The 18,184-nt window shown below is 45.6% G+C and overlaps 1 protein-coding gene across 1 annotated transcript; it reads right to left on the bottom strand.

The window, feature by feature from the left end:
• Nucleotides 1-6,194: 6,194 nt before the first annotated feature.
• Nucleotides 6,195-12,603, bottom strand: LOC101783222 (sucrose synthase 2). Its single transcript, XM_004984029.3, has 15 exons — nucleotides 12,448-12,603; nucleotides 10,966-11,102; nucleotides 10,104-10,233; nucleotides 9,866-10,017; nucleotides 9,558-9,750; nucleotides 9,067-9,185; nucleotides 8,750-8,966; nucleotides 8,574-8,669; nucleotides 8,317-8,490; nucleotides 8,119-8,235; nucleotides 7,862-8,028; nucleotides 7,531-7,755; nucleotides 7,127-7,445; nucleotides 6,789-7,033; nucleotides 6,195-6,693 (listed from the first exon to the last, which is right to left on the bottom strand). Exons 2-15 carry the CDS (start codon nucleotides 11,073-11,075, stop codon nucleotides 6,507-6,509), a joined length of 2,451 nt encoding a protein of 816 aa, XP_004984086.1. The 5' UTR covers nucleotides 11,076-11,102; nucleotides 12,448-12,603; the 3' UTR covers nucleotides 6,195-6,506.
• Nucleotides 12,604-18,184: the final 5,581 nt, after the last annotated feature.

Raw genomic sequence — 18,184 nt, 5'->3', positions numbered from 1 at the left:
GCTCACACAATTGAATCTAATAACTGTTTTAACTTAATTACGTGCCTGATTTGAGATTAGTGTCAACTTACAGGAGCACTTTTCGATAATTTTTGTACAAAACTTAGAAAATGAGGCCTTCCAAATAAAATTGAGGAGCTGTCAGAGATCAACAATTGGGGGACCTCCGCATACGCTTGCTAACTACGAAACCCTAATAGTGACAGCAGTGCTTGGAAGAGTGGAATCATGTAACAAGAGGCTGAGCGGGGCTCTAGTGCAATGGTTTTGTAGCAAGTGATGGGCACAGGCGGCGGTATTGACGGCTTGATGCCGCAGCAGACACAACAGCAAGGAAAACTAAAGAGAGAACCAAAGAGCAATCACTAAACTTGAGGATATGGAGCTTACCCAAGTGCTTCGTCAGGGTAGCGAAGTGGCAGGCAACAGTGACGACTGGCAATGGGGAAAGCCCCAAATCTCAACTTGCGAATACTCTGCAGAGACAGAAGACGATGTATTATATTATTACCATATATGCGAAGTAAAAGAAAGGAGATATTGTATAGAGTTGAGAGTGCAAGAATCAGAGAAGGTGTGTACCAGAGGTGACGGAGAGAGAGATCTAGATCCAGGGATTTTTGGGGGCTCCCTGGAACTTGCTGAAACCATAAAAAGAACTATATATCTCAGATTCATGAGAGAAGTGCAGAACGGGATGAAGTGAAGGATGCAGAGAGCTCCATACTCACAGTGGAGCTTAAGGTGTGTCGGCTGAGGCTGGACCTGCTGGGCTCCAGATGTTGCTGGTCCTGCCATTTGCTTGCTTAATTCTACAGCCGAAGCACCAAGCATTAGCTGCAAAATTGTAGACCTTTTCGGTAGCACCTGAAGAAGCACTGATTGCATAAAATTGTTCAGAGGGTGATAAGCGGTAACTCTGTGTGTGTGTGTGCGCGCGCGCGCGCGCGTGTGCGTGTGCGTGTGCGTGTGTGTGTGTGTGTGTGTGTGTGTGTGTGTGTGTGTGTGTGTGTGTGTGAGAGAGAGAGAGAGAGAGAGAGAGAGAGATAACCCTAATAAACACTTTAATTAAAAGCTATCACTGAGAAACTACAGTACACCATACTACATCATATCCATTTAAATTCACATAAAAGTTTAATACTGGAATAAAATACTTGCATTCACATGATTATAGTCCGTTGTTTCTATGACCTGCTGAAGAACTTATTTGGAAAGCGAAGCTGGGTCTAGCCCATGTTGTTCCCGTACATGTTTCTTTTATCTCATTGAGCCTTCTTACCGCAGCAACCTTTCCTTTCTCTAACAAAATAGCTTGTACATGTTTCATCTGCAACGAACAAACTCTCGATGTGTCTTGGGTGGCTATGCGGAGGATGATGAACCGGCAGCATCTTCAGCCATAGTTTTCTTCATCTTCTTTGTAGTTCCAACAGATGTCTTTGCACGCTCAGTTGCTGGAATCACTATCTCTGTTGCTAGGAACGCCTGATTGCATCCAGCGCAGTGAAGGTTGAGATTCAGATATTGTCTGTAGTACTCGTATTGCATGTAGCATCTGTTGCAGGAAATCCAGAATGTAATATATAAGGTCCTTTCCTGATGACTGAACTGGTGCCCGCTTAATGAGGGGCGTACGCTGGCCAAGTCAAGTTATGCGGCGCAGACTTCTTCAAATCTTTTCTGGTGGGCGGTGGCCGTTGGTCATCAAGATTCTCTGGCCGCGTTCTGCTGTGAGTTGCACAAGTCAAGCGCAAGCACTCTGCAGCTACAAAGCCTCAAGGTGGGAAATGATACAATCTACAAATATTACAGGCTCTGCACTTTATTTGGCAGCAAACATGGAAGTGGCAATGCTCCTCTCGACGTTCGGGCTGACCTCCGACTCTAGGAACATATACAAAATGTATAAAACATATCAGATATTAATGCAAAAACATATACAAAATGTATAAAACATATACAAAATGTATTTCTTACAATACTTAGGAACATATCAAATATTAATGCAAAAACAGTAAGGATAGTACTTCAACAAATAACTGGCCTCATTTCTCTATTGATATGGTGTGCAACGAACCAAGCCAAACCGGCAAAATCAATCAGCTAGCGTCTGGGCCTCAAGAGCATTCATGCATGTGTATTGGGCTTTGAAGTTGCTGGACTTTCATACGTACATAGGCAGCCTTTTTTCTATTTAATTAAGCTTTATCAATTAGTACTAATTGAAGATTTGGTGGCCCTTGATTTTTGGAGGCCCTGAACCATCGCACACCTTGCACCGGCGACTGTACGGCCCTGCCTGAGTCCGGTGAAGCACAACCAATATCCACGGCTCAAGATCCTAAATCCTCGACGACACATGCCCGTCAGACAGCCAAAAGGAGTGTTGATTGTACTATCGGAGTGCAATATAGAGGACCCTTGATGTCTCTGGTGTGGCCGTCTCTCGGCCTAGCGACTCCATTAGAGATATCACCTATATATGCTTGCTCCATCAGAAGTGCAGAATTCGATTCTTTAGACCATCAAGTACCCATGTGATTAAGTGCTTTTACTTGAGTCATCTGTTTGACTCCTTTGTAGTAGCTTGAAGCTACACCTTCATTTGGGATGGGCACTCAGTTTTTATTATATTAATATAATTGAGTCATCTTTATCTTTACCTATTATTAAAGCAAGTAACGTCTCTGCCCGAATTTTCGTACGTTGTGGTCATTTTGCAAAAAAAACCCTGATGTTTCGTGAAATCAACCCACAGTCCAATTCTGAGTATAGGGGGGCTCGAGTGGAAAAAAATAGGAAAGTGAGGGATTAAAGTGGAAAGAGCTCAGCTCCCTCGTTCCCCTCCCCTCCCTCAGGGGATCGAGATTCGCCGCACTCTGTCCAGCCATCCGACTCCGGGCCCGGCGCCGCCCGACAGTGGACTGGCGGGCGGCGGCCGGAGCGGGGCGCCCCGACGCTCCCCCGTGCTGCCCCTGTGCGCGGCCTCAGCCGGAGCTCGTCGGCGTTTGGGAAGGCGCCGTCGGGGGAGCATGGCTGCGGGCACTGGAGGCACGCCGGATCCAAGCGGAGCTACAACTTCGACCACGAGAGGAGGGGCGGGGGCGGCGCCGACGAATGCGATTGGGGCAGGGAGGGGGCCGCGGTGTCCACGCCCTCCCGCACCGCCGGACACCGGAGCGGAAGCGGTATCTCTAGAAGTTGGAGGTGGAATACGGGAGCAGCAATTGAGAGAGAGAGAGAGAGAGAGAGTTCTTGGACAAATCCATCCAAGAAGTCCAGAGGGGACAAGGAAGCAGGGGAGGGAGCAACCATCGTTTGGAGCTGGGAGTGGGGTAGGGGATCGATGGAGATGGAGAGCCCGTGGAGCCCCGAGGCGGACATCGGCTCCGGGTGGAGGACCTGTGGGAGGTGGCGGAGTCGCAGCTCTCGCCGTCCGAGAAGCTCAACTCCTGCTTCGAGGACATCCCCGTCGCGTCCTTCCGAGCACGCACCCGTCGCAAGGTATTGCCTGCTATCTTCCTCATCAGTTTCACCTCCGCTCCGTTCCCTGCCTTGGTTTAGAGGTCAATTCCAGCTCCATGCGAATTCGACCAATTTTTTTAAAAAAAACTTTGATGCAGCGAAATTCACCCACCCAATTTATCTTGATTTATCATCTTTGATCCGCTCCCATTCCGGTCCTGGTTACAGACCGTTAGTTCGCTCTTAGTGCAGCGGAACACAGAATACTGAAAGTAGCAGTGAGTGTGAGCTTGGATGCAACTGGATGCAGACAAACAGTTCTATTGGTGCCAATTGCATTTACCTCTGTCTTATTGTTCCTATTATCTTGGTGGTGTTAAGAGCCCCTTGCTCCATCTGTTGCCGGCACTGCGGTTCTGATAGCTCCAATAGATGAAAGAATCAGTCCACTTCTTGAGTTCTGTCGACGCTGAGGTCGAACTCGCCTGCGAGGGCGGCTGCTGCAGGGAATGAGAACACCCTGGTGCAGCCGACGCACGGGCCATCTTGCCTGCAACTTTCCAAATTATGCATGCACAATGGTATGGATGAATGATGCTGCTGCTCTAAAGTCTTGATGGGATGAGCTTGAAGTACACTATTCTTTCTTCATATGATTGCCACCATGTTTTCTCTTGGGTGTACTTGGTGTTGCCATCATGTGTTGCCTAGACACTAAAGGCTTCCGAAGGACACACTGTGTTTTGTGCAAAGGCTCATTTGGTTTGCTAACCGGTTGCTTATGTTACAAGATTGTTCAATTTTCAGTTCGATAGCTTGTGCTACTGCCGCCTTTGTGAAACCTCTTTGCCGTGCACTTGATTGCAACTATGATCCATCTTCGGGCCCAACAAGCTGGAGGAGAAGCAGGTGAGTGAGTTAATCCACGGCCTTTGCCCCATGCCTTTCTGTTCCTGTTACTCGGTCTATTACTCGATCTGGCAAATGGTGTGATGTGAAGTTACATGATGGATTTGTGTGCGTGTGCCTGTGCAGGAGAGCAAGGTGCTCAAGTTCCTGGGCTTCATGTGGAACCCGATGTCCTGGGTCATGGAGGCAGCCGCCATCATGGCCATCGCGCTCGCCAACAGAGGAGTAAGTGATGATTCTCACAGCGAGTGTCTTGTTGGAGCCGTGGGTTCAGAGGGTTTGATGTGTTTTGCTGATTTTTCAGGGCAAGCCACCGGACTGGCCAGACTTCGTAGGGATCATCACTCTGCTCATCATCAACTCCACTATCAGTTTCATCGAGGAGAACAATGCCGACAATGCCGCTGCCGCTCTCATGGCCCGCCTCACCCCAAAGGCCAAGGAGTGTTTTCTAGAGAGAATTGTTTTGTTAGTATTGGCCTCCGAACTGATTTTTATTTTTCTTTTCATAAACATGGCAGGACGAGAAGGGCTTCTTTTTTACTATATTGATATTTCACCTCTTTTCTATATCTCTATTTAATGTTAAAGCATTTTGCCACCAATTTTCGTCCATCACATAGAATTGGTAAAAAAATGAAGAAAAATCGACTCCCACCACGTGAACCAGATCACGGAGTGCAAAACCAGAAAAAAAACAGCCTCTGTAACCCGGAATCGAAAGAATAACCGCATCCCCTAGCTATACTACCCCTGAACCAGAGGAAAACCACGACCCCACCTGTGAACCGCCCTTGGGAAAAAAGTGAGTAAAAATCCTCACCCGCAGAAAGGAAAAAAAAGGAAAAAAAAGTGAGTACAAATCCTTAAAAAAAGAGGAGCCCGGGTGGATTTCCAACTCAATCTTTCAACTACCCAGGAAGGAGGTCTATAACCGCTGACCGGTTTGAACTGTGTTAGACTATCTTACATGGTGCAAAACGATCATATCTATTTTATTTTGCCTATAGCAACTTCTTGGTTAAATGAATAATTATAGAAACATAATGAGTATTCAAATAGAAGGAAACATGTTAATTCAAATTTTTATTAAAAAAAGAGTAGAGAATTCATTGAGTGTAACAAAAACTAGGGTATAGAATAAAAAATAATAAAGTGAATACAAATACAATTTAACCGTAGCAACGCACGGGCATCTTGCTAGTTAAGTATAAAAAAAAGCTGTGGAGATCCGACGGTCTTTTGACTTTTGAGAACTGTCCGTCTATCCGTGTCGCCCGTGGTGGGCAACAGAAGCTGACACAACCGCTGGCTCACTGAGGGGTCCCCAGCCTTTCGAGGGATGGTTAGCCCGTGGCCAGATTGGCGATGCGGCGACAACACGGTGGTGCTATGCCCGGAGCCGTGGTAGGCAGTGAGCGATTTAGAAAGTTGAAAATTTGGCAGCAGAATGAATATACTCGCCAAGTCTTTCAAATGAATGGAGTTGGTGAACTTTTGGATCCTTGTCATGCCAAACTTCATTCATTACATCTTGCCAAAAGCTTTGCAGGCTCATTTGGCAGCACCTGACCAGCTGCAACGGCACACCACCGGCATAAGCAAACGTGCTGCTTGCTACCGCCGTTTCAGTCCACGGCCCAAGCCATCCCTGGCCTATCACGCGGCAGGCCCTCACTCGCACGGTACTTTCCTGGTGGAAACCACATTTGTAGAGGCAACCGCTGCGGCATCAGCATGTTTCTGAAATCACATCACTCGGATCTTCACCGATGATAAAGTGAGCACAATGTGGGGGCAAAAGTTCCTGCTGGAAATGAACCACAAAGATGAATGCTACTCTTATTTCAGAAACGGCAACCAAGGCCGGTGCGTTTATTGAAGGAGCAACATCCATCCATCCAGGAAACAAGGGAGCACCCATGACCGACTGCACACACACACCCCATGCATCCCCAACTACCAAATCAACTCAAAACTAGCAGCAACGCCCACATCAATGGAAGACCTTGATTCTTGATGCCCGCCTAGGAAAACCAAACTCTTCTTCTTTTGGCCTCAGAAATAAGGAAGGAACCCAGGAAAAGACGACTTCAAGTGCTCCCTTCTTTCAGGCCCCGGCCGCCGCATCACTTGCTGGAGGGCTCTCCCTCCACGGCCAACGGCACCGTGCTGGCCATGGTGCGGTACTTGAGCGCGTACAGCATCTCCAGGTACCGCCGGGTCTCGCGCCTCTCCAGGTTGGACACGTACTTCCAGAACCCGTACACGCCGGTCAGGGTCATCAGCCTCTCCGAGTAGAGCTTCCAGGTGTATCTGGATCAACAGAATTGGTGGAATAACAACATTAGCAAGTGAGAAACATTGCCATGGAAATACAGAGATCAGTGTGCTAGAAATAAGATGCATACTTCTCCTCGATACGCTGGAGCCCACCCTGCGAGATCTTGCTCCAGTGGCTGGAGTCCTCCTTGCACTTCTCAAAGAAGTCCACAAGCAGCGCCGAGGCCTTGTCGCCCTGGTACGGGTCAATGTGGTAGCCGGACACGCCGTGCACGATGATCTCAGCTGGACCACCGTAGGCGGTAGCGAATGTGGGCAGACCGCAGGTCATGGCCTCAACCACAGTCAGACCGAAAGCCTCATAGAAAGCAGGCTGCAGAAAACAGGCATGGTCAGTACCGACTAAATTTGCACTCAAGCATGAATCTTTCAGCACCATGAAAAAACGCAGGAGCGTGATAGTTACCTGCACGAAAGCACCCTGGGTGTCGCAAATGTAGCGGTAGAGCTCACCGTTGCGGACACGGTTCATCTGGGCAGAGATCCAGCGGATGTGCCCGTTCAGGTTGTACTGCTCGATAAGGTCAAACATCTTCTTGAACTCAGCCTGCTCCTCCTTGTCCTTGGACGGGTTGCCGTGGTCACCGCAGACAACCACAAGGTTAACCAACTCCTGCAGCCGCTTGTTCCGGCCGTACAGCTCAACCAGACCAGTCAAGTTCTTGACGCGGTCAAGACGAGCCATGGAGAAGATGATGGGCTTGTTCCTGTCGTTCAGCACAAACCTGCACAGAGGGATTGTAGTCAGATGACCAGCAACGAATGTGTCACGTACAACACAGCTTAAGCTAAGTATGACATGATTCTTACTTGTGCTCGTTGTTCTCCGTTTGGCTGTAGAGGAGCTCCTCAATCTCAGGGTGGAGGGAGGTCAGCCTCTTGTGTGACTCGGTGTAAGGGAAGTAGATGGACATGTCCGCACCAGGTGAGACAATGTTGAACTTCGGGTCAAACACATCAATACCGTGGACAACACGGTACAGACCAGGCATTGTGAAGGCCATGTGGGACTCATACTGGCCAACAGTGTCCTTGCTGAAAATTCAGAAGAAGAAGAAAATCATCAGATCATGGAACTCTAACAGCATGACCATAATTGGTAAATTTATCAGCAAAATTTGCTTGAACAAATATTACTTACTTTCCAGCAATCTCTTGGAAGGTACTGGTAATAATGAAGTCAGCGTGGTTCATGGCAATCAAGTCAGTGGTGAATTGGCACGAGAAGTGGTAGTGGTCCTCGAACTTCTTCCAGTAGAGGTCAGAGTTAGGGTACTTAGTTTTCTCAAGTGCATGGGCAATGGTACACTGCATATCAAGGGAAAAGGCAACATGAGCAATGAACAGGAGCAGCAATGAAAATTACTTCTAATCTAAATAGTTAATTAGGAGTCATACGTGAGTAACACCCATCTTGTGGGCAAGCAAACAAGCAACAAGGTTTCCATCACTGTAGTTTCCAATGATCAGGTCAGGATTGGCCTGGAGCTCTCCAGCAATCTCGTGCGCCACATCCTGGCAGCAATTGAAGAAAGAGTTAGCAAGATGTTCATCTTTAACAAACAAATTAAATAGAAGTCAACATTTGGTATTTACATCGGTGTAAGTCTCCAGGTATGGCCAGACTTCGAAACGCGAGATCCACTTGCGAACAATTCCATTCTCAGTTCTGAATGGCACACGAAGGATATGGCAGTGCTCAGTGCCAAGGACCTTCTCAAGACGCTGGCCACAGGTGGTGCCAGTTGCATCAGGGAGCAACCTGGTGACCTGTGCAAAAAAACAAAGAAGGCTCATTATCGCACCGATTAAGTTGGTAAGTTTTGCTTTAGCATATTAGTCATCACACTTACGATAAGGATCTTTGGTGTGATGTCAAGACCGCACTGCTTGATCCTCAGCAGCATTTCATTCTCCATAGCACGGACTTGATCCAAAATGTAGACAACCTGTTGGCAATTATAGGCATATTGCTTAGAACAAGTTCAGTGTTCTAACCAAATATTCATGTAAAAACTAAGAATTTTACCTGGCCTCCAGTGTCAGGGTAACCCAAGACATTAGCTTGAGCGAAGTAACCATGAGGGGAGAGGATAACAACATTGAACACCATGGGAATCGTCCCAAGGAACTTCTCCAGGGTAGACGGATCAGGGGCCTCAAGCAGGTCCAAGAGGAGGTGAATAGTCTCCTGGGCACGCTTAGCGCAGTCACCCCAACCCTTCTCCAGACCAAGTTCCTGGAACCTGTTTGTACAATCATAAGAAGTACATTGTTAAATCACAAGACATAACTTTGGTTGTTTTATTGAAAACGAAGTGTGATCATGCAAAATATATTCAGTACCTGTGGTGGAAGTCAGAGTATGGGGTATCAGCTGGAAGGCTGGACAGATGCTCCTCAGCCTTCCTCAGAGCGCCTTGGAGAGCACTGAGACTGCGGATTCTGTCGTTCAACATCATGGTCTGCAGAAATCATTTAAGTTCAAATTTCCAGCATGTTCAAAGTTAATTCATAACATTGGCAACAGGATAAATGAAGAAATAGTTCAAGGCTATATTGTGGTTCAAAAATATTATATACTCAGTTTTTGTTATTATAAACTGACAAATCAGTATTTTAGAATTTAGACACCAGCTACACCGAACGCCCCTGAATGATGTCTGCCTATTGTTAAAAAAGTGTAAAAATCAGGACCACCACAGTTTTACAATGTTTGCATCACACATCAGCCTTAATAATCCACAATTTCTACTTGACATTACTTTGTTGAAAAATTCTATTTGACTAATTATCTGCAACATTGAATTAAAGAAACAAATGAAATATTGGCTCACCATGCCTTTGTAGTTGTGGGCACGAAGGAAGTTGAGCAGGGGGTACATGCTCTCCTTGTCATGGAACAGCTTTGACGACAGGTGCCTGTTGAGGAACTGCACACCATTGCCAATGGACTTGGACAGAGAAGGACGGGGGAAGGACGCATTGAATGGCTCAAAGTCCAGTTCAAGAACAAAGTTGTTGTTGGGGCTGAAATATATACATCAAAGTATTATAAACTTATCATATATGAGCTGAACCTTTTTCAAAAAATCAAGCATGATCAGCTTATATACAAATTCCAAGTTTAAGCGCAAATTTATACCCTTCTTCCACAAGCTGTTCCTTGAACTGCAGGTACTCAGGGACTCTCAGCTCCTCAACAGCGAGCTCGCTGACATTGACCCTCACATACTCCCAGACACCAGGCCTGGGGCGGATGGCAAGTGCAACCCATGGGGGAATAACAATTGCTTCCTGTAAGATAACACAACGTAGATTAGAGCAGGAGCACCCACCAAAAGGAACAATGCAGTCAAGTGAGGTCTGAATCTGATGCAAACCTGAGCTGCCCTCAGGACATCCTCGAAGGCACCATCCTTCAGCTTCTCGCGCTCAGCCTCAGGGATAGCGCTGTTGTACTCAGCAATGATCTGGTGGGGCTGCAGCATGCCCTTTCCAAGGTTTTTCAGCCTGCACAAAACATAATAAAGGGATATTAGATCATGCCACATATGTCAATTCAACCTATAATATATCATGAATTAATTTAGCATTTGATCAGAATTCAGAAGCCATTGGTTAATATAAGAACACATGTGAGCCAGGCACAAACTCGTTGCAAAAATGAAAAACATATTCCCCCTCGTGACCAAACTACATGTAATCCCACTCATGTCTATAAATCAGATCCAGTCAGATGTTTATGCATTTATGTCGCATGGAACATGTCAGATCTAGACATATAAACATACTAAGAATATTATATTCTTGAAGCCTTCAGTAACAGGCACTTGGATAAGTGCAGTCTTCAATCATTCTATTCAGATTTGTACTGAGTATAAAATTAAAAATACGCATGCGGACAGATCTAATGACAGTTCAAAGTAAGTCCTACCAGTACTAAAACCTGGTGTATATATCATTATTCATCAGTGTCAGTACTAGGTTTCAACAAAATCCGTGGTCCATTTAAATACTCATCTTATCCGGAACATCATAGCAACAATATTGGTCACGAATGAATGCATGCAATTCAGGATATGGGGCACATCATGCTAGATCTAACAATATATATGACAAAGCTTATCTTAAAAATTACATTCGGTAAAACGATATTAATAGCAAAAAAGTTAGAGATTAATTATTTCGCAGAAGTGCACTACTAAATTAATTTGCTGAGGAACAGGGAAAATTAGTGCAGACCTGGTGAAGACGGCGACGAGCTCATTGGGATGAGCGGAGAGGGAGTCGCCGATGCGCTCCCTGACGCTGTGGAGGCGGCTCAAGACACGGTCGCCGGCAGCTTCCCCCATTACTATCCTCTTCTTGGGTCCTCAAGCCTGCACAGCACGACAGAAACGGAAGCTTCGGTCAGCACTCAGCAGAGAAAAGCATTCAGAACCAGTAACTGAAACTGAAAGTCATCCTTAAAACCCCCTGAAGTCATAAACCCAACCACCAACAACCAGTCTTGCCACACTATTGAAACTTTGCCAAGAAATTCTTGGGAGGCATGAAAGCAACGGGACTACTTCTACTTCAAGAAAGAGAGAAAAATCGCAAACAGTTGCAAGAACAAAATATCAACTAAAATCCTAGAAATAAGGAAAACCCAGCAACAAGAGACATCAAAGGCATACAGGAATCTATGAGAAGGAAAGCTTCCGAAGGCCAAGGAATGGTGAAGGGGGGTGGCGCCTATTTATACAGATCTGACCAGAGAAACCAACAAAGACACGTCGTTGGAGTCCAAGAAGAAAAAGCATGGCCTTTGGCACCAATGGCTCCTGGCTCCAAAATCCGTTGAAACCAAAGCAGGCAAGGACGAAGAATGACGCGGCAGAGCACCTCAATTGGTTCTAGGCTCTTCTAAGCACGAGATCAGCATGGGGTTGGGGTGTGATTAAGATAAACAGAAGTAATTGCTCCCAAGACAGGATTGGTCTAAGCTAACCATGGCCATTAGCACAAGAACCAAGAACCGTCCGTCTGTCTCCGAGTCCCGAGACAGGAGCACATGGTGAGGCAGAGGAATGGATAAAGTCATAAAGCCAACAACTTATCAGACGAAAATCATCAGAAAAAATATTTAAAAAATATGGTGGAACAGAAACAAGCATGAACACTGCCGGATCTAGCGTTCTACCAGCTTCGGTATGTGGGGAAAATAATTGCAACCTTAAACCCAGAGCATGCTGCTAGCTAAACCCCAGATCCAGAAGCAACAACCATCTGTCCTGCGAGGACAAGCAAAGCAGGGTCCCCCCACTAGATCTCCTCAAGTGGCAGTTGACCCAGGTTGTTAAAGTTAAACCCCCAATAATTCACCGGATCTCACGCTATCCCCTGGTGCAAGAACCGTAAAAATTCATCTGTTCTTGGCTACCGGTGCAAGGAAAGCGATTGCATACAGAGGCAGCACCTCCCCCTGCACACTGGCATCAGGTTCAGAGAACCCGGGAAAAAAATTGGCATGACCTCCCCCTGATCATCATCGATCAGGGGTCCAAGAAGCCGAGCAGAGTGCAGTTCCTACTTGCTACCGGCACGGCCGTCGGCCGTCGATCAGGAGGAGCATTACAACGCCGCCGGCAGTTCGCCGGAGCAGAGCAACGTTCACGCACGCAGGAACAGAGCAAGAGGCAGAGCAAGAGCTCCTCCATTGCAGGAGGTCGATTGCATTACCTTTCTCCGATAGGAGAACAGGAGTATCGCAGGAAGGAGATGCTCCTTCCACAGAGGAGAAACGCAACGCACTAAACGCAAATCAAATGGACGGGGTGAACGGAGGTGGAATGGATTGGTGAGTGGAGAGGCAGCCCGGAGCCCCCTATTTATACACGGATTGCAGGGGAGGGGGTGGCCCCTCTGCTTCCACCATCTTCGTCCCGGTGCTCGGATTAAAATGGTAGGTGAGAGCGTAAATTTTGGTAGTGCATTTGGTTTGGTTTAATCTGATGCCGGTTTGTGGATGGATTTATCTACATCTGCGGGTATGATAGGATATGATTAGCAGATGGGATGGCTTTGTGCCGCAGTGAGTATGGATGTATGCGGAGGGCTTTTTTGCTGGTTTCTTGGGGGAAAAGCTGAGGCTGTGCACAGATTCGGATGCTGAGCTTTTTGTTTAAAAATGGTGTTTGGAGTTTTTAAGCTAGCTAGAGCATCAACAAAAGTTTTAGAATATGAATGCGTGTCAAATAAATAAAATTTACAGGCAGCGGAAATTATAGTTTGTCCACAAGTAAAGCTGATGCACTCAAAAAAAAATAGACATTGTTAGTTAGTATCACCTTTTGTAATCGGCATATCAAAATCAGTTCTGCTAATTATAATTTCGACTATGTTATGTTAACAAGCATGCACTCTAAAGAAGTTGACATGAATATCTGAAACTAATAAAAGAACAATACAAGTACAATTTGAGGTCTTGTATGAATATAAGATTTTGCTTATGACTCTAAACTTTAGATTAAACTCAAGTTCCATTGCTAAAACTTGTAAATTCTTTAAATATACAAAATGTGAGTTCGCTTCAGTTTATTCAGCCGGCTTATCAGCCACTGTTTTCCTCTCACAACAAATCAGCCGTTTCAACTTTTCAACCGGCTTATAAGCTGAACCAACAAGCTCTAGTTCTGTGGTAAATTAAACGTTCCAAAACTAGCTACCGTCACCTTCTGACCTTCGTACACGAAAACAGAGGGAGCACATCATCAGGTCTCAAAAACCGCCAAAGGTATGACGACCCCATGGTTTCTGACGCATCCCGTTTTGGTACCTGCACCCCATATTTGCACACGAGAAGTCACCGCAGCGGCAGCCTTTCCATGCCTCAAGGGACACGGCTCTGACAAAATGGCGGCAAATGGACCCAGGTGGCCGTAGCCTTTACTTGCCTCTGTATGATGAGGTATAATTGGGAGGTGACCGTGAGGTGGTTCATCGGATCCGGGTTTTTGCGTGGGTTGGAAGCAAAGGTGAGGCCGCCTACTTTTGCAGGCGGATCTCTACTCGGGATCCAACCCGGATTCTTTACCTGGTTTTGCTGGGGTTTTTCCCCCCCTCAACCAGTATCAGAAGTGTTTTTCAGAACTTTACTTGTTTTTACCCCTCCCCTCGTCTTGGAGATGGTGTCAATCTCAATTAGCAAACTTTGTAATGATTTATGCACATTATATTATCATCTCATACCTTTTACTTTCCTCTTACAAGTTATTTTTCTACTTTTTAACAACACGGAGCATATAGGAGTAAATAAGAGTATTAACTCTAGTCTCTAGACGAAAGTGTTTCTTTCTAGAAATAAATAGATGAGAAGGTTTATTTTGGTATTAGTATGTGATGCTCTATTAGTTGTGAGGTTTCTTTTGGTATTGATGTGATGCTCTATTAGTTGATACACTTTCTTGTTAGAAAGTTGTTTTTCAAAATTTAAATTTATTCTACTTGTAAAGGTTTTTCTTTTATTGATAGTTGTTCATAAAAATAATTCGCATCCTTTTGCATGTGCAAGGCATCCAAGATAATAGGTTTAGTTGCATTTTCTAGATGACAATAGGTGCAAGAATGAGAGTATCGTGAACCACCATACATGTTATGTGTATGGTTGGCTTCTTGCATTTATGTACATGAAAGTTCGCTCAGTCATTCTGTTTAAGAGTTTAAATATCTACTACAATAGACTTGTTTGCTCAGGCTTAAAGCTTGGAGAAGATAATTAGAAAATAAAGGTCTCTCAACTATAGTATTTCCTATTTTTACACATGATTCAATGTTATAGATGAGTTTAGGAGGACAATCTGAATTAAGTGCATTCTTGATGCTACTTAACTGCTATCCAAAACACACACATTTGAACATCGGTTTATGCTGAAGTACATTTCTAATGTCTAAGAAAAGTAATGTTGGGAGACATGTTTTGATATACATATACTTATACATTTTTGTGTAACTAAACTAGTAATTTGTAGGCCTTAATTATAAGTACATTATGGTCAAAAATAAAATAGCACTTCCTTAATTATCAACTATTGTGTATGCTTCTCCATAAAGTAAAAAATATCACACATCATGACCTTTTGTTATGTTGGTGGATAGTCCAACAGGTTCCTCTAATGAACAAGTCACTTTTCCTCTCTCGTATTTCTTGGCCACAACTTCTCTGAAGAGTCAATTTTAGCAATGGGACCTAGGGTAACATTGGACCCTTGGCTGACACAAGTATTGTATACTCTTTAAAAGTCCATGGTAGTGTTCAGAAGATGGCATGCCTCTTGATAGCGACATCAGTGGGTATAGCAAGTTTGGTTTGATAAGTTTTCCTATAAAGATAAATCTTATGATAGCCATGTTTACTGATCCGTTCAGCTTTAAAGCATCTAGTATGTTACATCTCATTCCATCGGTACAAATGAATTATGAACTAGAAATGGCAGCTCATTCTGTTGCCTGCTTATCGCAAATTTTCCTCAGACACAAAATCTCATTAGATCTGATCAAATGCCTAGCATTACATGTCAACATGCAAATGTCCACACGGAATACGGATCCAGTAAATCCAAACCGTTAGCTAACGGGTTGGGGTGCAATGCTGAGCTGGCACGCATGCTAGAGTGGCAGTGCCCGTGATAGTTCTTGTGGGACCCAGTATACAGCCACGTCCTCAACTTACAGTCTAACCTCACTGCCAGATCGCGTGCAAGGAACCAACCGTGTGGTCCTCAAGGTGGCTTTCCACTTGGCTATGCTCACCTTTGCTATGGCCATACCTTTTTTGTGTAAAGGACCATGATGACTTATGTTATCCAGTTTGAAGAGATTCGATGCTGCTACTTCTTTGCATTCTATATGTATTATAAATATGTTAACTCATGAACTAGAGAATGATTGGAGCATAAAAGTAGCAGCAAGGAATAAGTTTGTATTCTTTAGAATACCAGTTAATAAAAAATAATTCAAAATTAATGTTTGATTCTTTATGAGTGAAATAAAAATTATACAGCTAGTTAGAACTTAAACCATAAACTCTTGATCTTTGATTCCAGGTGGTGATTTGCTATGTTACATCAATGCAATGGCAAACCTATATAGATACTAACGAGGGCACCGGTCCTCAATCAAAATTTTAAAGCTAAGGTAATAAAAGTTTTAAAATGTTTGAGTTTCCTAAATTTAGGTTTGCTTGTGTCCCCACTCGAGATTTGCCTTCAGTCCTTCCTAGTGTCTTTTGCCCGGCAACTTTGACAAGACAAGAAACCTACATTGGAATGTAGAAATATACTATGGTGGCAAAATTCTACAGCTTTTTCTCTCCTTTTAGTTTGATGAAGTGTAGTACGTGAACTGGGGCATTTTTGCTTTATTAGTGGCCATGCACATTCTATCAACTTAAAAAGTATCTGTTTTTCATAGTTTTTTCAAATAAATATGTTGTTTTGGCAAACAAATACTATGTTTGAACCTGGCATCTTTGTAATAAGTAGCCATGGGCATGCTAATAAAACCGGGCCAGCTAGCCGCAGAAGATCAGGATCTACTGAATTCCCACATGGAGTGCAGTCCAGTCCTGTCTGCCTAAAATCGCCGCTTTTTCCTCCCCCATTTGTTTATCTCTTCCAGCCTTGGATCTTCTGCCATGGATAATGCTGCAATACTGCTTTCTCTGCGCACAGTCCCAGGAATCAGAGGCGACTAATCCACGGTTTCGCAGACCGGCCGGGATCGGCGAACGGCGACGGATTTTATCCGCCGGCTCCCAAACCTGGAGCACACACGGATTTGTTGGGCAATCTCTGAAACTGCTAGTCCCTGGTTTGCCTAAACAAATACGCGTTGCTGCTTCTTCCTGGACGAAGCACGGCGCCGGCCACATGCACGGCTGTATTTCGCAGTGAATTTATAAATGGGGATCCTGTCGGCGGCATGGTCTGCGCACATGAAGCGAAGGCCATCAGTGTACCCATCTGTATGCTCTTCCGAGAACAGGAATAGGATACTGTTTCTTGGGAAACAAGATGTAAACGGTGGGAAGCCCGTTGCTTGGAAGGATCTAGGAGCATCCTTTTGCATTGTTTCTTGAGGAGCAAGATGGAAATGATAAAGTTTGAGGAAAGGGGTACAGCCTTAGCTGTTCAGAGTGGAGTATTCAAGTCGATGCTTAAACGTAGGAGCATCTTTTTGTGACAAAGAAATAATGTTTGCATGGTATAAACAATGGGCTTTTCGTTGTATTTACAATGTAGCTTAAATCACTATCTTTTAGCTTAAAATCATATGAATTATTTATAGAGAACTATGAAAAAAAAACGTCATGGTAGGCAAAAGCATTAAGGTCTAGAGTGATAAGCAAATTTCATTTTCCTAAAGATTGGACGTCATGTTGCGAGGTTGACATGCATGGACAACCGTGCATCAGAAAAAATTTGATTTTCTATGAATTCAATAGATACCAATGAGAAAAAAAAGAAAGTGAGATTTGACCGGGCATCAGGACGTAGTAGGGCAAAGATGTGATACGAGGAACACTTGAAGGTGCATTATGTGATGCAAAAAAGCTTGGCCATTACCATAGTAGCCACTGGTAGAAAACTGACCTTCAGTCCCGGTTGGTATGAGTCAAATCTCCCTAAAAACCATCCAAGATTAAATGTTCGAGACAAAAAGGGATCCTTTAGTCCCGGGTCATCCACCCGGGACTAGAGGGTCTCATTAGTCCCGGTTGGTGTTACCAACCGGGACTAAAAATTTTTGAAAAAAATAAAAAAAAGTGCCATGCCTTCCGTCTGGCCGCGCCCGCGCTGCCGCTCGGCTGCTGCTGGACCGGCCGCCCGCCGCCGCCCTCTGCTTCGCCCGCCGGCGCCCTCTACACCAACTTTGCCCCTCTGCTCCACCGCCCACGCCCTTCGCTCCGCCGCCGCCCCACCCTGCCCGCGCGCCGCCTCCGCTCCGGCCCTAACCTATCGCCCGTGACCGCCGCCGCCGTCCGCTCCGCTGCCCGCGACCTCCACTTCGCCCGCGCCACAACACGCCGGCTCCGCCGCCCCGCCTGCCACCTCGGCTCCGCCCCGCCCTACCGCTGACGGCGCCCACCTGCATGGAAAAAGGAAGAAGAGAGGATAAGGAAGAAGGAGAGGATAAGAAAGAAGGAGAGAGGGAAGAGAGGATAAGGAAGAAGGAGAGGAGGAAGAGTACCTGTGCGCTGTGTACTGCCGATTAGTCTGAGAGAAAGAAAGATTGAGGAGGTGGAGGGGTTGGGGCGTGGAACGAGGGGGCGGGCCGTGTCGCGGGGGTAGTTGTCGCCTGGGTGGGATAGGTTAGGGCCGGAGCGGGGGCGGCGCGCGGGCAGGGTGGGGCGGCGGCGGAGCGAAGGGGGTGGGCGGCGGAGAGGGGTTCCGGGTTCTGGTTTTATTATTGGTCTTTT

The sequence above is a fragment of the Setaria italica genome, chromosome IX (genome assembly GCF_000263155.2).
Source record: "Setaria italica strain Yugu1 chromosome IX, Setaria_italica_v2.0, whole genome shotgun sequence".
In the NCBI taxonomy this organism is placed as follows: domain Eukaryota; kingdom Viridiplantae; phylum Streptophyta; class Magnoliopsida; order Poales; family Poaceae; genus Setaria; species Setaria italica.
The sequence above is the reverse complement of the archived record's forward strand: the minus strand, read 5'-3'. Positions and strand labels throughout refer to the sequence as shown.